The sequence below is a fragment of the Oratosquilla oratoria genome, chromosome 4, assembly GCF_046742065.1.
Source record: "Oratosquilla oratoria isolate Oo_2021 chromosome 4, ASM4674206v1, whole genome shotgun sequence".
Lineage (NCBI taxonomy): Eukaryota > Metazoa > Arthropoda > Malacostraca > Stomatopoda > Squillidae > Oratosquilla > Oratosquilla oratoria.
In genome coordinates, this window is record NC_134780.1 from 22304356 (window position 1) to 22330197 (window position 25842).

Here is a 25842-nt window from a genome sequence, read left to right on the forward strand (position 1 = left end):
TAGACATAGTTTCCCACCACAAATACTTTAGGGTCCACATTTTAACAGACATGAGGTGGGCCACACATATGAGCAACGTCAAGGCTATGGCCAATAGAGCCTTGAGATTCCTGCACAGGAACCTCAGGAAATGCAATGCAGACATCAAAATTCTTGCTTATAAGACACTTGTTTGGCCATGCTTAGAGTATTGTGACACCATCTTGGATCCACACACTAACAATGACATATACAAATTAGAGTCCACACAAAATAAAGCAGCAAGATGGATCAGATGTAATTACAGACACACAACATCAGTCACAAGGTTAAAACAAGACATTGACTTGAACCACTTGAAACAAGGAGATGACAATGAATGATGTACAAAATCACAAACAATTTAGTTGACTCAAACAAAGAAACTTACACCCAACAAATACATGAATAACTAGAGGCAGTTACAACCTACCACACATACCAAACAAGCACCAACATACTCAAGAACTCATTTTCCCCCTACAGCATCCAAAAATGGAATTATCTCCCATTCCATGTAGTTAATAGTCCCACTCTTGATACTTTTAGAAATAGAATGACACATCACTACCTCCCTCTCCTCAATACAAATCCCAATCCTGACCCTAATTCTGATCCCACCCTTAACCCTTATTATAACCCTATTCCCAGGCAAAATCCTGTCCCTAACCCTTAATACCCCTGCTCCGTGCCCGCAAATCATGACGCCTGTAAGCAGCCCTCTGTGGGTTCCTGTAAAGAGAGAATTATGTGATTACTGGAATGGACCAAGCATATTAGTAATAAGGCTTTTTTTTTTATTCTCTCCAATCCACATTGAGGATTAACATATTGTCTTCTGGAAGAGGCTATACTCGTATAGCCGGTGACTCCAGTTCTATATCCTCCAAGCTGGTGTCTGAGCAGTGAACATTATTTGGGCTCCATGGTTATAAGAAATAAAACAAATTTCAAGAAATACAGGCGTATGTCAAAAGCGAAAATCAAGATATGATAGGAATAACTGAGACATGGTTAAATGGTACAGAGTTTGAAGCTGAATTTAATAATGCGTGAATTAAACACTTTCATCAGGATAGAAACCACGAGAAAGGTGTTCTGTTGTACGTTAAAAACAATGTTCATGCTTGTGTTTTAGAGAAAGTGAAACAGGATGCATATAATAGTTTGTGGGTTGAGTTAACCCAAACAAATGGACAAAAAATGAATACAGTATAGGTGTAATATATAGGCCAAAGACATTATCATTAGCAGATGACAAACTGTTATTTCAAGAACTGTCTAGTTTCTGCAGCTGGGATTTATTGATAATGGGTGATTTCAATTTTACTGACATTGATTGGATGACCCTTGAACATGGCCATATAGGTAGTCGCTTGATTGATTTTCTTGGTGACAATTACTTAATTCAGCATATAAAAGAGCCCACAAGATATGGAAACTTACTTGATCTATTGATCACTAGCCGCGAAAGCATGGTAACTGATGTAGAAGTCGGTGAAACTGTTGCAAATAGCGATCACAACTTAGTTAGATTCAAACTCCTGAAATTTTTTAGAATAGATACTTGTGTTTCTAAAATACCCAATTTCAGTAAAGCTTAGTTTATAGGACTACGTCAGGAGCTTCAGCTTACAGATTGGGAGGCAAAATTAAACGAAAGACCTGTAGATCAGATGTGGGAAATATTTCAAAATACGCTCACTAAGATGATTCATACTTTCATTCCTTTTAAGGACAGACGTCCCCCAAATCAGGCTCGCCCAAAGTGGCTCGACAAAGAAACTGAAAAAAGTATTGCTAAAAAGAGACAGGCTTATAAGAAATATAAATGCTCGGGTGCATCTAATGACTATGAAAATTATGTATCAATACAGAGAGATTTAAAAAAGACAATAAGAAAAAGAAAACGACAATACGAAATGAACATCGCTGATAAATCCAAAGAGAATCCCAAAGAATTCTATAGTTACATTAGAGATAAAAAGGTTGTTTGGAATCACATTGGTCCACTATTATCTGCGCTGACGGTCAACTTGAATATTCAAATGAAGGAATGTGTAATATCTTAAACAATTATTTTAGCTCGGTATTCGTAAACAGAACACCTCAAAGTGAACTCAAAACTGAAACCTGTGAAAAGTCGAGGGTAAACTTACTACAGTAAATATAACAAAAGAAAAAATTAAAAGGTGTATAGATAAACTCAAAGTTAATAAAACACCAGGGCCTGACGGTTGGCATCCAAGAATCTTAAAGGAAATGAAAAATGAGATTGTTGTTCCATTAGAATATATTTTCAAGAAATCCATCATATCCGGAGATGTACCAAGAGAATGGAAACTAGCTAACGTTACTCCCATATTCAAAAAAGGTGACAAAAAGAAACCAAATAACTATAGGCCTACAAGTTTGACTTCAATCGTAGGAAAAATAATGGAAACTATCATCAGAGATGCTATCGAACATCATTTAGAAAGTAACCGATTGATAAATGATAGCCAGCATGGTTTCAGACGGAAATGTTCTTGTGTGACTAATTTACTCAAATTCTACAACACAGTTATCTTGAATTATGACAAAAGAAACAATATAGATTTGATATATCTAGACTTTGCAAAAGCTTTTGATACCGTCCCACATGAAAGACTACTTACTAAATTAGCTTTACACAGAATAAGTGGTAGCCTATTAAGTTGGACTAGTAATTGGTTGAATGGTCGAAAACAGAGAGTTGTTTTGAATGGAAAAACTTCTAGATGGAAAAATGTTATAAGTGGAGTTCCTCAGGGTTCCGTTCTTTGGCCACTTCTATTCATAGTGTATATAAATGATATAAACCATATACTAAAATCAACTGTTTCCAAATTTGCTGATGATACAAAACTGTGAGGAATGGCAAAGGATTACTTTAACCAGTTAGAAATTCAAGAAGATTTAGATAAATTACAGCAATGGTCTGAAAAGTGGCTAATGAAATTTAACACAAGTAAATGCAAGGTAATGCACAAAGGTAAAAATAACAGTAAGTACGATTACAAGTTATTTGGAAATTCGTTAACAAAAGTGGATAGTGAAAAAGATCTCGGCGTAATTATCAGTAACAACCTCAAATAATCCAAGCAATGTATTTCAGCCTCTGAGAAAGCAAATAAGATTCTAGGACTGATTGCGCGATCTTTTGATTTCAAAAGTCCATCACTCATTAACAAGCTATATAAATCGTTAGTTTGTCCACATTTGGAATATGCTGTTTCCGTATGGTCACCGAATCTCATTAAAGACATTGACAGACCGGAAAAAGTACAACGGCGAGCCACAAAACTGATTCCAAATATCAAAAATAAATCATACGAAAATCGACTAAAACACATGAATCTGTTTTCCCTAAAAAAGCGTAGACTCAGAGGTGACTTGATACAGGTCTTTAAAATTCTAAAGGGAATTGACAGCATGAAAAGTGACAAAATTTTCACATTGAATGAGAATCAGACAAGAAACAATGGTCTCAAACTATCCGGAAATAGATTCATTTTGGAAGTAGGTAGAAACAACTTTGCCAACCGTGTGGTTAATGAATGGAATAAACTTCCTGCACAGGTAGTGCAATGTAGTTAAGTTCGAAGCTTTAAAAATCATTTAGATAAACACCTAAGCAAGATGCTGTAATGATTATAATTTATTTTATATTATTTGTTTTTGTTTTGTTATCATTTGTCTGTTTGATTTTCATTTATTATTAGTTGTATGTCAATTTATTATTACTTACTATTTACCTGTTTATTATTGAACTATACCTATGCATTTATTTATGTATTTTATTTGTTATTTACATTATTATAGTTTTTATTTATTATTTTATTATGATTTTTTTTTCTCGCATCCGACCTAGATATGGACCAAAAGGTCTCCTGTCGGCATGCTCCGACTTTGTAAGGCTTTGTAATAAGTTTGATCCTGAAGCTTCCAATGTTTGTCTAAATTTGTTTTACACAAATTTCTGAATTGTGTATGAGCTTATAACCCATTCAGGTAAATCATTCCAGTTATTTACAACTCCCAAGTTCAGCCTTGATCTATACTTGTAAATCTTTATAGAATTGCCTCTTGTTACTGCATCCTTCCTCTATCTGAAAAACCCTTTGGAACAGTGGATGTCATACACATTACCATTTGTCTCATAAGCCTCAATAAGTGTAAAGCTAGCAAAGGCTCCCATACAAGAAGTATTATTTCATCGCAGTTTCTTGCTTAGGAGGCATTTCTTTTGTGGTTTCTGCCAAAATAAGGTAGTAATGAAATTTTCCATTCAGGAAATGATGTTTGAACAGTGGAAATAACATTGGAACCAGTGACTTTTCCACACAACATTATTATCATTTGGTTATGAAATTTTTTAGAGCTGTATACGTGCTCAGTAGTAATTACTGTATAAGAATTTTGGGTAGTTTTAAGGAGAGTGTTTGGTTTTTCATGTGATTAAGTGAGATTATACTTTTGGGGGGATATGTTGGGAGCATAAATGATGCATCTCCTCACTCCTATTAAAATGTCCCCTGCATTGCAAGGAAGAGCACTGAGAAACAGCAATATGGAGTGTCAAAAATTTAGAAGACAGGGCCATTTAGTATAGGGTTTTTTAGGGAAGTGATTAATCATGGGTTGGAGATATCAATCAGTATTTCTAGATATGTATGGGGTGGGAGTGTATTGTGATATAATTAATTTTATATAATAGAAGATAAATGTTTTGGCAAGTGACACTGCATTACCAGGTGAACTAGTACAGCAATAAAACTCATCTGTGCCTTTTCTCACCTATATTTAGCATTTCAAATACATGATGTTCACCTACAAACTGCTACTATCTGGTCTGGTGTTGGGTAATATACCATTTAAATGCTGAGGTCAGCATCTGGTAAGGGAAGTTAACAGCTTTATAATTTTAGCCTTATTGTTCTTGCAAATGGAAGGTCTAAACATAGGTTATATTGTAAAAGGTTTAGTTCTTTTATGTGGTTATTTCTTGTGATTTAATTTGTGTTTAGATTTATTTGGGGATGTGGTGTATATGTTTGTTGGAGATGTGTTTCTGTCTACTTAGCCATTATCATACACTGATCATGTGATTGTCACCTTAGGGGATGAAAGTATGTTTGTTCATATGTGTGTTGTGATGTAGTTTTCCATTTTTAATGTTACAGTATGTTAGGTTACAGCACTATGTAAAGGATGAGAATATATGCAAGATGCATGTGGTCAATCTGACCTACATGGCTCATGGTGGGAAGAGGGAAGGCTTAGGAAATGAATATGGTCATGGGCATAGAGAATTATTAATGATACATTTCATTCCAAATAACTCCCCTCTCACACATCTGAAGAAAACAAGGCTATATTATTTATTCTAACCTCAGCATTTTATATAAGGGAGGCATGACACAGGTGTCTAGAAGTGTGGTTATCTGTCATCATGCATTAAATAGAATGATAAAATAGAAACATTTTATTATAATTTTTTTTTTGGAGGGGTATCACATAAAGTCCCAACTAGATCTGTGGTATATTTGTGCTGGTGAATTTAGCCTCTTTAGGTTGTTCCTCATAGGAGAGATCTTTTATTTCAGGTACCAACAGGATGTGCCAAGATAAGAGGGAGGGGAGAGGGTGGAGGGGAGTGGAATATATAGGAAATGGAATGGGTGGGAGTGGTTTCTATGCCTTTTTCTTTTTGGCTACCCCCCGTGTAGGGGGAAAAAGCCTTTGGTATATGTATGTATGTACCAACATAGAGGCCTTGCTCTGAACATTTTCCAGTGCCTCATTATCCTTCCCCTGGTGAGGGCACCAGACCTGGTTAGCATATTCTATATGGGGTCTGACAAGTGCAACAAATAGTGTCCTGGATATTTAATGATAATCTGAGAATATGATAATATATATTTTCCTTGTCCAGTAGATACAGTATGTAGTTTTACACTAAGAATTTTGTTGACAATTACAATATTTTGTGCTTTCGCAGAACATATGATGAGATAGAAGTTCGTCCAAAGCCTCACCTTAATGTCATCATTGGGCCGAATGGTACAGGAAAGTCGTCCATTATATGTGCACTATGTATTGGACTTGGTGGCAAACCATACCTCACAGGAAGAGGCAAAAGTGTAAGTTGTGATTGATTTTTATATATTTTCAAAGAGACTTTTTTTTCAGTATTGATGTTGAATGATTTTAATGCATTAGCAGTGGTGGGAGGGTATCAAGAGGTACTTACTGGAATGATATAAAGAAACTTTTCTATACATGTTGAAATATATGGAATAGGGGAAGTTTGAAGGCAATAAAAAATTTATTCATGGATTGTAGGGCATATGTGAAGGAAAGGAATAGAGAACATGAATAGCTTCAGGTGACTGAGAATACATTGGTGTTGGGTAGTTCATTGGCATTATTATTAGACTTAAAGAAAATAATATGGAAAAGAGACTGCAGTGCAGAACTCACCATATTATTCAGTCAGACACATAGTCTACACACAAAATTTTATATCATAAAATTCTCTTTATAGAGAATCTAAGTCTTAACTTTTGATGTTTAAACAGATTGGTGATTATATTAAACATGGTAAAGAATCAGCACTGACGGAGATAGAATTTCACAGGAATGAAGAGTAAGCATTCTTTATCTTTCTATAGCTCTCTCTTTTTGTAGTTTTCTGATAGATATTAATGTTCACATGATATAGCAATTTATATACACAGTGTCATTGTTGTGTTTGAATTTACTCCTCCATGGTGTTGTATGATAATTCCTTAATAATATATTTTTACACAGTTGGGTATCTTTATAAGGGGTTGATGTATGTGTAGATTTATTATGTTGTTTACCTTGTATACATTGTCTAATAACTTGTCATTCTTTTTTGCAGGCCAAATGTGGTGGTAAATTGTTCCTTTACACGTACATCTACTGAATGGCGTTTGAATGGTATAGGAGTCAGTCGTAAGCAGGTAATTGTTCTTTGGTGTAGCAGTATTATTATGAGGTTGATCACTGTTTTAATCTAAAGACTGAAGTTGAATTTGATTTCCAGGTGGAGAAGAAGATGAAGGAGTTGAACATTCAAGTGGATAATCTATGTATGTTCCTGCCACAAGATCGCGTGGCTGACTTTGCCAAGATGAACAGAATTCAACTTTTAGAGAACACGGAGAAATCAGTTGGTAAGGTATACCATTAGCCTTAAAACATTTGTATTCATTGCATTGGCTAGCAGGTAGAGGTCAGAAGAGTAGAATATATAACACTTATGGTTGTAAGACACATCCTGGCCCATCCCATGACATTTGACCTCAGAGGCCTCCCAAGGGGATCACTCATGGGGCCCCAGAATGACTAACCAATGCTAGGGTCGGCTGTGTGACCATCACAAAAACGTCTTTGAAGAAAAACGCATGCAATGTCAGTATCAGCCTGCCATGACTAACCACACTTTGGCCACCCATGGGATATGAACAACTGAACCCATTGAGGAACGCATACCCTCACCGGCATCAGCATTTTTACCTCCAATTTCCCAATTAGGAGCATGGGTCATGACCTGCCCGTGTCTATAAAGGATGGACCAGCACTGAAGAGATAGGTTGTCTGGGGACATGACTTGGAACACAGTCATCATTTCCCTCTCCGTCTCCTCCATGGGGTTTTATGATAATTCCTTAATAGTATATTAACAATCTTTGCTAATAAAACCCAACTTTCTCTCCATCAGAGTTTGCTTTTGACCAACCAAACAATACTATTTAGTGTTATCCTCAGAGATCATAAAAAAAAATGAAGATAGGGATAGCTTACAGGATATGACCCCATTGTTTTAGGATACTATTGTGAATAATAATAATAACTTTTGCCTTGTTTCATTAATCAGGAGCTCCTTTGTAGTCAGCAATGTTCCTTGGTGGAGATTTGTTAATCCCTCCAGCACTTATATGATGTGTTTGAGTGGAGTGGCCATCTTTGAATCCATTGTACTTTGGAGAGGATGGATAATTTAGTTGTATACCTTTGTCTTCATAAGGGGACGGAAAGGAGGGGTCGCCGATTAAGTGAAATGACCTTGCAGTGGATGTGCTGTGATTTGCTACATTGCTTCTGACTCAAAGCAGTGGGTGAGATGCAGGGATGACCCATCATCCAGGAGGAGCCAAGATAATAGGGAGGGAAGGATGGTGAGTGGGAGTGGAGTATGTGGAGATGGAATGGGTGGGAGTGTTTTTTTTGCCTTTGTTTTTGACTACCTCCCTTGTAAAGGGGAAAAAGCCATTGGCATATGTATGTATGTATATCTTTTTGTTGCTAATCTAACCCTCAGCTTGAATATAGTGGGTAGTAGTGGGATTGGTCTGTAGGATGGAAGGTTTTAATTTAGTTTGGTATATGGGTATTATGTGGGACGGTCTTTTCCATCTTTGGCCATCTTTGAGGCTTGCTGGCCAAGCGGGTTAGGGTGCCGTTACTTGTGGCGAAGGTTGAGATGATGGATATTTGAACCCTGCTCGTGGTGGGTTGAACTAAGGGAATGGTTAATTAAATTCCACGCTACAAAGTCCACTGTAAGGGGCACCATCCTAGCCTGCTGATATGGGGGTTTGTGATGTTAAACCAAATCAATCATTTTTTCCAGACAGTTGGAATTTTATTGTACAACCATGAGTGGTTGAAGATATCAGATAAGGCTTTTATTGCATTTTGGGCCAAAGTATTTTAACCTCTTCCATACGGTGCCACCTACTTAGGCAGCATGAGGAGCAAGTGGATACGCGAGGCTGCCATATCGGCGTCTTGATTATATTTATTGTAGTTGCCCCTGTGTAATTACATACTCTCTAAACTGTCTTCATCACATTTTCTATGGTTATCAAAATTCACGGGTGAAAGAGAGAATGATCGATATAAGCAGTGACTACAGGTAGTTCTCGATATATGCGACTTCGATATATGCGAATTCGCGTATATGCGATTCAAGAATTTGCACCACTTTTCAATATGTGCGGGGATATATTCGAAGATATGCGATTTGACAAAAAAAAAAAAAAAATAAATAAAAATAGTCGCGGCCGATTATTTTTTTCAAAATACCTATTATATATTTGAAGTTGGTGTGCACAAAGCCGTGTGGTAACACTGGCTGCATCAGCTAGGTAGAGCTGGCATCACTGCGGCGTTATCACAACAACAACACCGGCAGCTGTACAGACGGCATCGTCTTAGGCATCCTTCCTGTTTCATAGGCCAATCCATTGTCTTTCTGCAGGTAATTAAGCTTTTTTGATACACAAATTAATTATTTTTTTCACAAACAAATTAATTTTTGATACTTATTACTGCCCCAATTAATTTCGTCAATTTTCACTCTCTGCAAGAATTATCGTTTATTCTCCGCACTGGATAAACTCTAAGCAGTAAGCCTGCCTGTGTATCTCCAGAGCACATCAACAGTCAGTTTAAGCGTAGCAAGCAGTCTGAAATGTGAATTGTAAACAGACTGATTTTTCAAACAGCTGAAGAAAATACGCTTGGCGAAATAAGTGATGTTTACGGTAGCGTCTTTTCCCGAGGTTAATACTTACATGTCAGAGAGTGTTAATGTTGCAGAATATCATGCTCGCTTTGCTCACTCACTCTGTTCTATAACCCTCCTATTATGTTTTCAGGATCAGCGCAATGTCATTTAAGCGTGCTGGACCTGGTGCAGGTCCGAGTTGAGAACGTATCCCCCTTTTTCCCATAGGTTCAATAGTTCGATATATGCGAATTCGTTATATGCGGGGGGTCCGCGGAACGGAACCCCCGCATATAACGAGAACTACCTGTATTTTTTATGATGCGAGTATTATGACGAAACATCGTACGTCTGGCAGCTAATGCTGCCCGCGAGATTTTGGCCCGTAGTGAAGGGGTTAAATGGATACTTGAGATCTTATCTGAGTTCAGAATAAAACTTTTTCAATTTCTCTATTGCCCATTCCGTGCATTTGTTGGAAAAAGGAGGAATATCCATGTCTTATTCACAATTTGTGAAGGGAGGATAAAATTAATTTCAGTATCACATCAGCACATCTTTTGGCAGATGTGAGAACACAAATTAGATTTGGGGCTAGCAAATAGATAGCCTCCTTTACATTACAAAAGCAGCAATTGAGCCCTCTTCCAGTTGACCACATAAGTTTCTTGTATGAAGATTGTTATAGTTTGTTGAATATACATCCTCTTGTTTGACTAATGAGGCTATATTGACCCGATCATTGCAAGGTTCTGACCTGAGGTGAATAAAAACAAGTTGGCATAAGATAGAAAAGAATATGTTGAGGATGTTATTCAAACAAGGGTGTTAACTTTTAAGGTATACTAAAAGCAGTCTGTCTATATACCAAGGGCTTTTTCCCCCTTATATGGGAGGTACATACATATACCAAGGGCCTTTTCCCCCTTACAAGGGTGGTAGCCAAAGTCAAAGGCATAAATCCACTCCCACCTATTTTGTCCCCATGTACTCCACTCCCATTCACCACCTCTTCCTCCCTCTTTTCTTGGCTCCTCCTGGATGACAGCTCATCCCTGTTTCTTGCCCACTGCTCTAGTTCAGAATCAACGCAGCAAGACACAGTGCATCCACAGCAAGGCTGCTTCATGTAATCGGGGACCCTTCCCCCTCCATCCCCTCATGCAGAAAAAGAGAAGACAGGGAGAAATCCCATCAGGCTGCATGAAATTATTATTCACATATTCCCCCACCCCCACCCACTCCTATGTATCACAACCATTCTTCATTCACCCCTATACTCTGTCCTCTCCCTTCCAATAGACATCCCTCTTTTTCCCAACACCCCTTTTACCCCATCCATCCATCTCATCCTTGGTTGCCCCCTCATGTTCACTCCATCTACCTATGCCTTCCAGACTTTTTTTTTACCAATCTTTCTTCACATTCTTTCCATGTGTCCAAACCATCCCAATACTCTTTCATCAACCCTATCTCCCAACTCCTTTCCCACCCCCGCTCTCCTAATCTCCTCGTTTCACTCTATCCAGCCTAGTAACCCCTACCATACCTCTCAGACATTTCATCTTGAACATATTTAAACTCTTTCTTCTCCACTCTTCCCACTACCAGACCCATATGCATTTACAAAGACCCACATCTCCCCTCCCAGTACCTTCATCCACATTAACCTCAAAGAAACCACTTTCCACCCCACACGCTTACCTATCTCTTCACTTACTAATATAGCCACCCTTCTCTCCCCTGTCCTCTCTTCACTCCTGACACCCTCCTCACTACACTTCTAACTTAAACTTGCCCTTCCGTTTCAACTTAATTTCACTTAGTGGGAACACATCCATGTTTCCTCTTAAAAACATACTGCTTATCTCTTCCCTTTTACTCTCATGCACATTAAAACACCCACACCTTACTTAGAGTTCTGATTGGAAAATCCTCCCAGGCTCCTTTGTGCCATTGCTTTTTTTTTTGGAATGTTCCCTTTGGGGCTACAGAGAGTATGATGCCTAGTCCTATTCCTGTCCCATTTCTGTCACCTTTTGCAACTTGAGTGGGAATACTTGTTGGCAGTATTCTTTCTCCGCTACCACAGGGTTTGGCGAAAAGGACATGTACATACACACATACATATACCAAGGCTTTTTTCCCCTTACAAGGGAGGTAGCCAAAAAGGGAAAGGCATAAAATCATTCTCACCCATTTCATCCCTGAATACATTCCACACCCCTCCCACCCTCCCTCTTATCTGAGCACCTCCTGGATGACGGGTCATCCCTGCACCCTCCCCACTGCCCTGGGTCAGAAGCAGTGTCGCAAGACACAGCACATCCACAGCAAGGCCGCTTCATTAAATCGGCGACCCCCCCTCTCCGTCCCCCCTTGCATAAAAGGAGAGGACGGGGAGAAATCCCTTCGGGCTGCGTCAACTTTTGCTCACACATACTACCTCACCCCCCACCCCCCTGCCCATTCCACCTCATGCAATCACAACATCATCCATATACAACCATTCTCCATTCACCCCTGTCTTCTGTCCTCTCCCATCCTTCCTCAGCAGACATTCCCCTCTTCCCCAAAGCCCCCTTCACCCCATCCATCCATCTCATCCTAGGACATATATATTCAGAAAAGTAGTACAGGACAGTATTAAGAATGGTGAGACAGCATAACAGAAGTAGGCAAGCCAAAAGGCACATAACCACTCCCACCCACCACTCTTTCCTCCTGCTCATCTAAGCTCTTTGTGAATGAAGGGTCATCCTTGTCTCCTGCTTCATACACACATAAGCAAAGTAACCACTGCCTTTCAAGGATTATTATTATTATTTTTTTCCCTTACAGTTCCCAAAGATGAAGGTCCAACGCTCTTAGAGCAGCATGAACTCTTGAAGGAAAGTGGAAAAGTGCTCTCTGACCTTGAGTCCAAGATTGAAAAATTGAGTGAAGAGTTGGAGTCTGAGAAGAGAAGAAATGCCAAGTATGTGTTTAATTATCTTAAATTTAACTTGTTTGTATTAGGTTGTTTATAGTGTGTGTGTGTGTATTTACCTAGTTGTACCTAGTTGTATTTTACGGGAAGGGGAGCTATGCTCGTGGGGTCCCGTCTTCATTTCTCATTTTATCTAAACAATTTTTAAATTCATGTATTGTTTTTGCACACACCACTTTCTCATCTAACTTGTTCCAACTGTCTATTACTCTGTGTGGAAAGCTGTTCTTTTTCAAATCTCTTCTATAGCTGTCTTTTTTTTATTTTCTTTCCGTGTCCTCTTGTATTTCTGTCATCCCATTTTATCAGATTCTCTCTATCAGTAATTTCTATGCCTTTCATGATTCTGTAAATAGCTATCAAATCTCCTCTCTCTCTTCTTTGCTCTAGTGTCTGTAGTTCAAGTTTTTGTAGTCTCTCTTTATATGATAGTTTTGAGAGTGTTGGTGCCAGTTTTGTAATTGCTCTTTGTATTCTTTCAAGTTTTTTTATACATTTTTTTGTACTTGGTGACCATATCGTTGCTGCATATTCCAATCTTGGTCTTATCAGGGTGATTAGGATTTTCCTCACCATTTCTTCATCCAGGTATGTAAATGCCACTTTGATTGTTCTTATTAAATTATAAGTTTCTCCAAAAATCTTATTTATATGTTTCTCAGGTGACATATTATTCATAACAATGACTCCCAGGTCCTTCTCATTTTCTACTTTTTTTATTCCTTCTTCTCCCAAATTATATGATCCTGTTATTCTGTTTTTGCTTTTTCCAAATTCCATTATACTACACTTTTTTGTATTGAACTCCATCTCCCACTTCCTACTCCATTCTTGTACTTTATTTAGATCTCTCTGTAGTGATTCACAATCTTCTTCAGTTTTCACTCTTTTCAGTAATTTTGCATCATCTGCAAAGAAGCTCATATAGCTTTCAATTCCTTCATCCATATCATTAATATATATAGCAAACATTATTGGGGCCAGAACTGTTCCCTGCGGGACACCGCTTATTACTTCATTCCATTTTGAGTGCTGATCTCTTATCACTACTCTCATTTTTCTTTCTTGCAAAAAGTCTTCCATCCAATTTAGCAATTTACCTTGTATTCCTCCTTCATATTCTAATTTCTTAAGCAACTTCTTATGTGGTACTTTGTCAAAAGCTTTTTTTAGGTCTAGAAATGCACAATCAGCCCATCCATCTCTTTCTTGTATTATATCTATTAGCCTTGAATAGAAACATATTAAATTGGTGACGCATGATCGTCCTTGTCTGAATCCAAATTGCCTTGGATTTAGTACGTTGTTTTTTTCCAAGTATTTTACCCATCTATTTTTGATAATTCTTTCACATATTTTTGCTATTGTACTTGTTAGAGAGACTGGTCTATAGTTGGTAGGTTCTTCTTTATTTCCTCCTTTATATATAGGTACTATATTTGCTTTTTTCCAATCTTCTGGAACTTTTCCTTCTTTTAAGGAACTGCTTATTATGCTATGTATTTTGTCTGCCAGTTCATTCCTGCATTCTTTCAGAATCCAGTTTGCTATTTCATCTGGCCCATGCGATTTTCTGACATCAAAATTACCCAAGTGTGTCAATATTTCATTCTTTGTTACTTCTATTTCTTCCATAGGGGGGACTTTTTCCTTCCACTCAATCTCTTCAGGTTGTATATTTTCCCTTGTAAACACTGATTTAAAATGTTTGTTCATAATTTCTGCCATTTCCATTTCCTCAGTGTATTCAACTCCTCCTTGTCTTAATTTCTCTAAGTCTTGTTTGTTTTTCAGTTTATTGTTTACAAATCTGTAGAATAGTTTTGGTTGATCTTTACACTTTTCTATAACATCTTTTTCATATTTTCTTTTTTCCTCTCTGCACTTTTGTACATATTCATTTCTATAACCAGTATATATTTTCCATTTTTCAGGTCTTCTGTCTTTTTTCCATCTGTTCCAGGCTTTGTCTCTTTTGTCCTTTAACTCCCTACAACTTTTGTTGTACCAGCATTTTACATATTCTTTTTCTTGTTTTTGTCTTGGGACATACTTTTCCACTCCTTTTTTGTAAATTTTTGTCAAAATATTCCATTTCTCTTCCACTGTTGTTTCTTCTTTGTATATTTCTTCCCAGTTTTCTTGTTGGAAGAATTCTCTTATTTTATCAAAGTTTGTTTTTTCATACATCATTCTTCCTTTTCTATATTGTTCATTTCTTTTCATATATTTTTCTTCATTAAGTTCCAGTTTAATCAATATGTGGTCACTTTTACCTATTGGTGTTTTATATTCAATCTTGTCCACTATTCTAGGTTCAGATGTAATTATTAAGTCTAGCCTCGATGGTTCTTCTTCATTTCTATACCTAGTGTTCTCTTGTATCCATTGTGTCATTGAATGGTCAGTAATCAACTCAAGTAGAGCATTTCCCCATGAGTCATCACCACTCTTTACTGTCATTTCTTCCCAGCAGATTTCTTTGCAATTAAAGTCGCCCATCATAACTATTCTTCCTCCGTCTTCCATTATTTTAGTTAATGCTATCTTTGTGTCCTCTAACATACTTTTATGTTCACTCTCCTCCCATGAGGCTGTTTTCGGAGGCACATAATTGATCACAAATTTTCTGCTCTTCTTATCTCGGTCTTCCACTTCTATCATAATCATCTCTACTGTATTCTTTCCATATATGACACCTTTCACGTTTATATCCTTCTTAGTCAGGAACATAACTCCACCCCCTTGTTTTTTCTCTCTGTTTCTAATCCAATAATTGTATGTATCATGTCCTACACTGTTGGGTGGTAGTGGGCCTTTTAATTTTGTTTCTACAATTCCCATTATGTCCGGTTCTTTTTCTTTCAAATAATCATTCAGTTCATTCAATCCTGTTATCAATCCATCTATATTTGTGTAAGACACTCTTAGTTTTCTGCCACTTCCATTGTATTCTCTGTTTCCCTTATGTTTTTCTTTAGTATGTCGAACTGCTTTATTTTCATGTTCACTACTCTCCAATAGAATCTCTCTTTCTCTGACTCCGTTCTTTCCTCGTTTTTTGCCTTAGCTTCAATTCTTTTCTGCTTTTCTGCCTCTCTTTCCTCCTTATTCATTTCTCTTTTTATCCATACCTTTTTATATTGATCATTTGTTGCTAGTTTCCCTGTCTTGGATAGAATTTTCTCTGCTGTTGTTTGTGACCTGAATTTAATCTTAATTGGTCTGGTCTTATCTGTACTATATTTTCCGAGTCTGAATTTTTCCTCAATTTCCTTTATAATTTCTGGTTCATCTTCCTGGACTAATTTTAATAAACTGCTTACTCTTTCATTTTCCTCCTTGATTCTTGCGGTTCTATCTGGGTTATGTTTCTCTTCCATTCCTAATATAATTATACATTTCTTTTTGTCAGCTAATTCTCTTACTATATTCTCCTTCTGTCTCATCACTTTAATAACTGAGTCTTCATTATGTTCTTTCAATTGCTGTTTGACTATGTCAGTGAATGAAACCTTATTCCCTTCTTGAGTTATTCTCCAATTTTTAGCTTCTGTAGCTATTTTCTCTCTGTTTTCATTACTATTCTTCTTCAATTTCTCATTCTCCTCCTTTACATTTCCTAACTGTCTTTTTAGGTCCTCTATTTCTTCAGTTAAGTTTCTGTTAGCCTTCTCTAGTTGTTCCAACCTTTCAATTCTTTGGAAAATGGAGTCTACGTTACCTAACTTACGCTCCAAGTCCTCGATCACCTTATCAACTCTCTCCTCCAGTCTTATCAGTCGGGGCGGTTGTGTCCCCCCCACCCTCTTTAAATCCCTGGAACATATTCTCGTCACTTTCCTCTGTATTGCTCCTCTCTATACTTCTAATCTTTACATTTTTATTAGACATTTGATCCTCGCTAAGTCTTTTGTTTACCTTCCGCTTGTCTGGCTGGGCAAAGTCTACTCCCTCCTCATTTCCTTCCATTTCCCTCAGTAATCCCTCCCCTTTTCCTCTTTCCCTACGTTCCCACTACTCCACGAGCAATTTCCCCCCCACCCTGCAAAAACACTAGGCACTTCTCTTTGCGTTGGGATCCACAGACTTCACTTTTCTTCAGAACGTCTTCTAAGCCGTCCATTCGTTGAAGTGTTACCTAGTTGTATTTACCTAGTTGTATTTTACGGGAAGGGGAGCTATGCTCGTGGGGTCCCGTCTTCATTTCTCATTTTATCTAAATTTTTAAATTCATGTATTGTTTTTGCACACACCACTTTCTCATCTAACTTGTTCCAACTGTCTATTACTCTGTGAGGAAAGCTGTTCTTTTTCAAATCTCTTCTATAGCTGTCTTTTTTTTATTTTCTTTCCGTGTCCTCTTGTATTTCTGTCATCCCATTTTATCAGATTCTCTCTATCAGTAATTTCTATGCCTTTCATGATTCTGTAAATAGCTATCAAATCTCCTCTCTCTCTTCTTTGCTCTAGTGTCTGTAGTTCAAGTTTTTGTAGTCTCTCTTTATATGATAGTTTTGAGAGTGTTGGTGCCAGTTTTGTAATTGCTCTTTGTATTCTTTCAAGTTTTTTTATACATTTTTTTGTACTTGGTGACCATATCGTTGCTGCATATTCCAATCTTGGTCTTATCAGGGTGATTAGGATTTTCCTCACCATTTCTTCATCCAGGTATGTAAATGCCACTTTGATTGTTCTTATTAAATTATAAGTTTCTCCAAAAATCTTATTTATATGTTTCTCAGGTGACATATTATTCATAACAATGACTCCCAGGTCCTTCTCATTTTCTACTTTTTTTATTCCTTCTTCTCCCAAATTATATGATCCTGTTATTCTGTTTTTGCTTTTTCCAAATTCCATTATACTACACTTTTTTGTATTGAACTCCATCTCCCACTTCCTACTCCATTCCTGTACTTTATTTAGATCTCTCTGTAGTGATTCACAATCTTCTTCAGTTTTCACTCTTTTCAGTAGTTTTGCATCGTCTGCAAAGAAGCTCATATAGCTTTCAATTCCTTCATCCATATCATTAATATATATAGCAAACATTATTGGGGCCAGAACTGTTCCCTGCGGGACACCGCTTATTACTTCATTCCATTTTGAGTGCTGGTCTCTTATCACTACTCTCATTTTTCTTTCTTGCAAAAAGTCTTCCATCCAATTTAGTAATTTACCTTGTATTCCTCCTTCAGATTCTAGTTTCTTAAGCAACTTCTTATGTGGTACTTTGTCAAAAGCTTTTTTTAGGTCTAGAAATGCACAATCAGCCCATCCATCTCTTTCTTGTATTATATCTATTAGCCTTGAATAGAAACATATTAAATTGGTGACGCATGATCGTCCTTGTCTGAATCCAAATTGCCTTGGATTTAGTACGTTGTTTTTTTCCAAGTATTTTACCCATCTATTTTTGATAATTCTTTCACAAATTTTTGCTATTGTACTTGTTAGAGAGACTGGTCTATAGTTGGTAGGTTCTTCTTTATTTCCTCCTTTATATATAGGTACTATATTTGCTTTTTTCCAATCTTCTGGAACTTTTCCTTCTTTCAAGGAACTGCTTATTATGTTATGTATTTTGTCTGCCAGTTCATTCCTGCATTCTTTCAGAATCCAGTTTGCTATTTCATCTGGTCCATGCGATTTTCTGACATCAAGATTACTCAAGTGTATCAATATTTCATTCTTTGATACTTCTATTTCTTCTATAGGGGGGACTTTCTCTTTCCATTCAATCTCTTCAGGTTGTATGTTCTCCCTTGTAAACACTGATTTAAAATGTTTGTTCATAATTTCCGCCATTTCCATTTCCTCAGTGTATTCAACTCCCCCTTGTCTTAATTTCTCCAAGTCCTGTTTGTTTTTCAGTTTATTGTTTACAAATCTGTAGAATAGTTTTGGTTGATCTTTACATTTTTCTGTGACATCTTTTTCATATTTTCTCTTTTCCTCTCTGCACGTTTGTACATATTCATTTTTATAAACGGTATATATTTTCCATTTTTCAGGTCTTCTGTCTTTTTTCCATCTGGTCCAGGCTTTGTCTCTTTTGTCTTTTAACTCCCTACAACTTTTGTTGTACCAGCATTTTACATATTCTTTTTCTTGTTTTTGTCTTGGGACATACTTTTCCACTCCTTTTTTGTAAATTTTTGTCAAAATATTCCATTTCTTTTCCACTGATGTTTCTTCTTTGTATATTTCTTCCCAGTTTTCTTGTTGAAAGAATTCTCTTATTTTATCAAAGTTTGTTTTTTCATACATCATTCTTCCTTTTCTATATTGTTCATTTCTTTTCATATATATTTCTTCATTAAGTTCCAGTTCAATCAATATGTGGTCACTTTTACCTATTGGTGTTTTATATTCAATCTTGTCCACTATTCTAGGTTCAGATGTAATTAATAAGTCTAGTCTCGATGGTTCTTCTTCATTTCTATACCTAGTGTTCTCCTGTATCCATTGTGTCATTGTGTGGTCAATAATCATCTCAAGAAGAGCGTTTCCCCATGAGTCGTCTCCACCCTTTACTGTCATTTCTTCCCAGCAGATTTCTTTGCAATTAAAGTCGCCCATCATAACTATTCTTCCTCCGTCTTCCATTATTTTATTTAATGTTATCTTTGTGTCCTCTAACATACTTTTATGTTCACTCTCCTCCCATGAGGCTGTTTTTGGAGGCACATAATTTATCACAAATTTTCTGCTCTTCTTATCTCTGTCTTCCACTTCTATCATAATCATCTCTACTGTATTCTTTCCATATATGACACCTTTCACGTTTATATCCTTCTTAGTCAGGAACATAACTCCACCCCCTTGCTTTTTCTCTCTGTTTCTAATCCAATAATTGTATGCATCATGTCCTACACTGTTGGGTGGTAGTGGGCCTTTTAATTTTGTTTCTACAATTCCCATTATGTCCGGTTCTTTTTCCTTCAAATAATCATTCAGCTCATTCAATCCTGTTATTAATCCATTTATATTTGTGTAAGACACTCTTAGTTTTCTGCCACTTCCATTGTGTTCTCTGTTTCCCTTATGTTTTTCTTTTGTATGTCGAACTTCCTTAGTTTCATGTTCACTACTCTCCAATAGAATCTCTCTTTCTCTGACTCCGTTCTGTTCTCGTTTTTTGCCTTAGCTTCCAGTCTTTTCTGCTTTTCTTCCTCTCTTTCCTTTTTATTCATTTCCCTCTTTATCCATATCTTTTTATATTGTTCACTTGTTGCTAGTTTCCCTGTTTTGGATAAGATATTCTCTGCCGTTGTTTGTGACTTGAATTTAATCTTAATTGGTCTGGTCTTGTCTGTGCTATACTTTCCGAGTCTAAATTTCTCTTCGATTTGTTTCATAATTTCTGGTTCATCTTCCTGAACTGATTCTAGTAATTGGCTTACTTTTTCATTTTCCTCTTTGATTCTTGTGGTTCTATCTGTGTTGTGTTTCTCTTCCATTCCTAATATAATTATACATTTCTTCTTGTCTGCTAAATCTCTTACTATATTCTCCTTTTGTCTCATCACTTTAATAACTGAGTCTTCAGTATGTTCTTTCAATTGCTGTTTGACTATGTCAGTGAATGAAACCTTATTTCCTTCTTGGGTTGTTTTCCAATTCTTAGTTTCTTTAGCTATTGTCTCTCTGTTTTCTTTACTATTCTTCTTCAATTCCTCATTCTCCACCTTTACTTCTCTTAACTGTCTTTTTAGGTCTTCTATTTCATCAGTTAAGTTTTTATTCGCCTTCTCTAGTTCTTCCAATCTTTCAACCCTTTGTAAAATGGTGTTCATATGACCTAACCTACTCTCCAAGTCCTCGATCACCTTATCAACCTTCTCCTCTAGTCTTGTCAGTCGGGGGGGGGTTTGTGTCCCCCCCACCCTCTTTAAATCCCTTGAAAATATTCTCATCACTTTCTACTGTATTGCTCTTATCTATACTTCTAATCTTTACATTTTTATTAGACATTTCGTCGTCGTCGGGAGGCCTTTTGTTTACCTTTCGCCTGTCTGCCTGGGCCAAGTCTACTCCTTCCTCATTTCCTTCCATTTCCCTCAGTAATCCCTCCCCCTTTCCTCTTTCCCTACTTTCCTACTACTCCACGAGCAATTTCCCCCCCACCCTGTAAAAACAATAGGCACTTCTCTTTGCGTTGGGATCCACAAACTTCAATTTTCTTCAGAACGTCTTCTAAGCCGTCCATTCGTTGAAGTGTGTGTGTGTGTGTGTGTGTGTGTGTGTGTGTCTGATTGATTGATTAATTGGTTGATTCACCATGGTAACACAGGACATTAGGCAAGATGCAGGGATGACTTGTCATCCAAGAGGAACTAAGAAAATAGAGAGGGATGGGTGGTGAATGGGAGTGAAGTGTGGGGATGAAATGGGTGGGAACTGATTTATGCCTTTTGACTTTGGCTACCTCCCTTGTAAGGGGGAAAAAGCCCTTGGTATATGTATGTATGTACCAAGATATCTTGACTCACATGGTTTATGCTTAACCTCTTCCATACGGTGCCGCCTACGTAGGTGGCATGAGGAGCAAGTGGATACGCGAGGCTGCCATATCGGCGTCTTGATTATATTTATTGTAGTTGCCCCTATGTAATGACATACTCTCTAAACTGTCTTCATCACATTTTCTATGGTTATCAAAATTCACAGGTGAAAGAGAGAACGATCAATATAAGCGGTGACTATTTTTTATGATGCGAGTATTATGACGAAACATCGTACGTCTGGCAGCTAATGCTGCCCGTGAGATTTTGGCCTGTAGTGAAGGGGTTTATTTCTCTTCTGCCAGATAATGATTTGACAATCCACTGTCCTCTCCTGAACACATTTACATTCAGAACTCTTCCAAACCCCATTTTGGGCCCACCTACATGGACCAGCAACATTTTCTTGATGACTTTTCCACCAACCACCCTGGTCCACATATACTTTGCTTGTCTTTCTTCTTAAATACTGTGTTCACATTAATTTTTCTCCTTTCAATACACATCTATAACATCTCTTAACTATAGTTCTTGATTACTACTCCTTCTGTCATCTCATGTCATGATCTTGCTTTGAAATCCCCAAACACCATCATATGTACAGATTTCCCAAAACTTTATACTATCTATATACTAAGAGCTTTTTTCCACCGTATAAGGGAGGTAGCCAAGTCAAAGACACATTTCTACTACCAAACATTCCACTCCCCTCCCATCTTCTCATGCAGAAAAAGAGAAGGTGGGGAGAAATCCCTTCAGGCTGGGTCAAAATATCATTTACGCACAAACACCCCTTACACACTTATTTGAATAAATTGAAAAGAAAACACTTCATCATTTATCTTGCTACCAGTATGTTCTCACAAACATCCATATTGCACATTCCAATTTCACCTTCACCCAAAATATCATTGATAACATTTCTCTACACACATACCTATCTCATTATTTACCAGGGAAAAAAATATATATATATATTTTTTTTTCTCCAGAGCCATTTTTAATTCTATTTAAATTTCACCAGAGCCATTTTTTTAATTACCAGAGCCATTTTTGATACTTCCAGAGCCATGTTTTTGCAGGTTTGATTTGTAACCGTTATGGTACGTAGTTGTGGCCACCGCGAGCCACCAGTGTATACAGTGTAGGAGCACCGCTGGGCACCAGTGTATACGTTATATACGTGGTTGTATAGCGTGGGCGAACCGCTGCTGCCGCCAGTGTAACCGTTATGGTAGGTTATATGGTTACGTAGGGAAGTCTTAATGTGGCGAGATAGACTCCAAAGCGGGAGTTTTCTTTGTTTATTCAAACAAGAGATTCAGGTTAAACTACAAATCGAATGGCCCTTTGGGCTAAATACAATAAGTGCCAGGCCTTGACCTAGGGCACAATAGTTCTGACCTCTGGCCGGTAGGTTCGTGACCTACCCAGCCTCTGGCAGTAGGTTCTTCACCTACCCCAGCTCTGGCCACGTGGCTTGGGTGTTAAACATTTTATAGGAGTGTTAGTGGTTTCAAGCAAGGGTGTTAGTCTTGTTATTCATTGCATGGGGTCTGTTCTATGTAAGAGGGTCAGTCCTACAATTGGTGGATATTGTTTGGTATATTATATATATATGCTAGTTTATGCTTAATACACTAGGGCAGTTATAATAAAAGGATTTATGATAGGTTAGTCTGGTGACACTAGGCATCTATATCTTGTTTGTCTTCAAATGTGCTGCGTTAGGTGTGCATGTCGTGGGAAACGCAAGGTAAGCAAGAGGAAGTCTCGCTCTGTTGCAAGCATGTGGATCACGTGCGTGGTGGGTGATGGTTAGTAAGTGGTAATGGATACAGATTTCCTTCAAACTATTGGAAGGCTAACTCATCACTCATGTGCATGAAAGATATATATATTTTTAAACAAATCAGCCTTTAATTTTGGGGGGAGGGGGATGGGTGAAACTGATCGGCAGACACAGCGCCTCTGTTGCCACTGGCAGTGGTTGGGGGTGGAAATGCACGACAAGCCTTGCAATACACCGTTAGAGTACCATCACTGCCCCGATCCACTTCAAGCCAATCTAGGTTCCACGAGCGTAGAGTAGATTCATGCTTTACTGGTTTTCGTTTTCCCTGGCCCTTGCCCGTAGAGTTTGAATTAGGCTTTGCTGGTCCAGAAGTGGTTCCTGCCGTCAAAACCCTCTCCCTCGATTCTGAAAAGACTGAATCTGAGGGCAAACCATCTTCACTCATCTTCACTTGCTTCACTAGAAATCGCTCCATGATGTATGATCATCGAAAGTTTGGCATGGATGTGACGTACAAATGTAGACCTAGCTACTGTAAACCTAAGCTATCTAATGAATCATTTTTTATTTTTGCATTTTTTTTCTCCCTCCAAAGATCCATATTTATGAACTAAATATATCATTATCAAATGTTCATATTTATACATACATATACCAAGGCTTTTTCCCCCTACAAGGGAGGTAGCCAAAAAGGGAAAGGCATAAAATCATTTCCACCCATTCTATCCCTGAATACACTCCACACCCCTCCACCCTCCCTCTCATCTGAGCACCTCCTGGATACTTAAATTTATTTACTTTCAATTACTAACAAAACGTTCGATTCTATTTTGTTTTCTCATAAATACGCGAACGAGGTTATAAATGAGATTTCCCAGTTTCCCTCCTAGGCCTCAAGCGAGTTTGCATATGTACAGTGTACGTATGCATGTGGTGATGTGGTATTGGGTATGATGCATTGTATCTGTAGTCAGCGCGTTGATTGGGCAGCTAGCTGCATGCAACCAATGAACTTCCCTGCATATAGGTACCATGCAATTGGCAACTAGCGACATTATGTAGCACAGTAGTCGTGTAGTCTAGTCAACATGTACTATAGTATACGCGTGCATGCAGCTGATACGAAGCTAGGCTAGGTAAGCCATTGAACTCTAGCAGCTGTACCACGTAAACATACGCACATCAACAAATTAAAGTTGATTGATGCGTTGCGTTTATGATATCAGTTGAAAATGCAATGATTGATCATGGGTAAGTTGTGTTTGCTCTGATCCTTTCATCAATGGTGATGGGATTCAGGGATTGCCAAATGATGGATAATGCATGAAAAACGTTGAATCGTGCCGCGGGAGCGATTTTTTTTGTGGGGGATTGCTCCCGCTATTGGATTTGTGAGAGCGACATTGGAACTCTCCCGAGCGAAATTGCTCGTTGCTCCCGTGTATTTTTTCGCTGTTATTTACCAGCAATGCAACACCTTCCCTCCCTCTCCCCCATGCCTTTCCCAACACTCTACCTACCAGACTTCCAAACTACAACTCATCCTTTCCTGTCAGTTTTGTTTTACTCATTGCTAACACATTCATTTTTCTTCTTACAAGTATACTACTAATCTGTTCCCTTTTGGTTTCATCTATACTGTGTCAACACGTATTTAATGACCCATTTATGAGGGATTGAGTCGAGACTTCTTGACTTTTTGAAGTAAAATGCAGAGTTGGGGATCCTGAGTCCTCTCACTCTTGTGTAATTACTTTCCATGACATGCATCAAAACATGGTAGTGACATTCTGCATCCCTCCCCCCTATTTACTACCACCATAGGTGAAAAGCTTCAGGAACTACATTCAGAGTTGAGAGAGAGAGAGAGAGAGAGAGAGGTAGTTAGGTAGGAAGGAAGGTAGGTAGGTGGGTAGGTCTTGGTCCTGGTCCAGAGACTGGGTGTCAGCTCCTTGGGGCTGTACAGAAGGAGGTGGTGCTGACAGGTCTTGCAGATGGATGACAAGAGTAGGTTTCTCATTGATGTCTGTCCTGCTGGATCACTACATGGACATACTCATTGTTTGTTCCTTCTGTTATGGAGAACTTAGGCAGTAGATTCATTGACTCTCTTGCTGTTATCTTTCCTCACCTGACCTCACTAGTTGCCCTACTTTTTCCACCAGTTTCACTATAAAACATAGGTTTTTACACATTGTTTTTGCAAATTGACAATTTATATGATTTAGAGTATGTGTGAAGTAACCTCCTTTCTTTTCCAGCATTGAGGATCAAGTTAAGAACAATGACTTAAAGAAGAAAATTGAAAAAGAGATTGAAGATTTAAAAATCAGATACACTTGGTACCTGTATTGTGAAAAAAGGCAGGAAAAGATGGCTTCCAAGGAACGTAAAGCTGTCATGGAAGAGCAGTGGAGTGTCTTAACAAAGAAATTGAAACCAGCAGAAAACAGAATGGAAAAGTACAGAGGAGAATCAAATAGTTGTAGGGAAAAAGCCAAAAAACATGTAAGTTAATTTATTTTGGTTATATCATAAGGGGTAAAGGGGGCATTGCGAAAGGGGAATGTCTGTTGAGGAAGGACAGAAGAGGACAGAAGATAGGGGTGAATGGAGAATGGTTGTGTATGGATGATGCTGTGATGCATGAAGGGGAGTGAATGGGGGATGGGGGGTAAGGGAGTGTTTGTAAAAAATGGATTAACTTAGCCTGAAGGGATTTTTCCCTGTCTTCATTTCTGCATAAGGGTACAGAAGGGGGGGGGGTGTCACTGATTTAATGAAGCAGCCTTACTGTGGATGTGCTATGTCGTGTGACACTGCTTCTGACCCAGGACAGTGGGTGAGATGCTGGGATGACCCGTCATCCAGGATGAGCCAAGATAAGAGGGGGGAAGAAGGTGGATGGGAGTGGAGTATATGAGGATGGGAAAAAAGCCTTTGGTATATGTATGTATGCAAATCTATA

At 38.0% G+C, this 25842-nt stretch overlaps 1 protein-coding gene across 2 annotated transcripts in view; it reads left to right on the forward strand.

The window, feature by feature from the left end:
• LOC143024305 (structural maintenance of chromosomes protein 5-like) overlaps positions 1-25382 on the forward strand; it is a gene marked incomplete at its 3' end in the record, with an annotated part of 42166 nt that extends 16784 nt beyond the window's left edge. Inside the window, 6 exon segments of one of the 2 annotated variants that reach the window (XM_076183104.1) lie at positions 6041-6182; positions 6621-6688; positions 6947-7028; positions 7095-7241; positions 12422-12557; positions 25136-25382. In XM_076183104.1, coding sequence (XP_076039219.1) covers positions 7124-7241; positions 12422-12557; positions 25136-25382 — 501 coding nt within the window. 2 annotated transcript variants of the gene reach the window in all.
• Between the last annotated feature and the right edge of the window lie 460 nt (positions 25383-25842).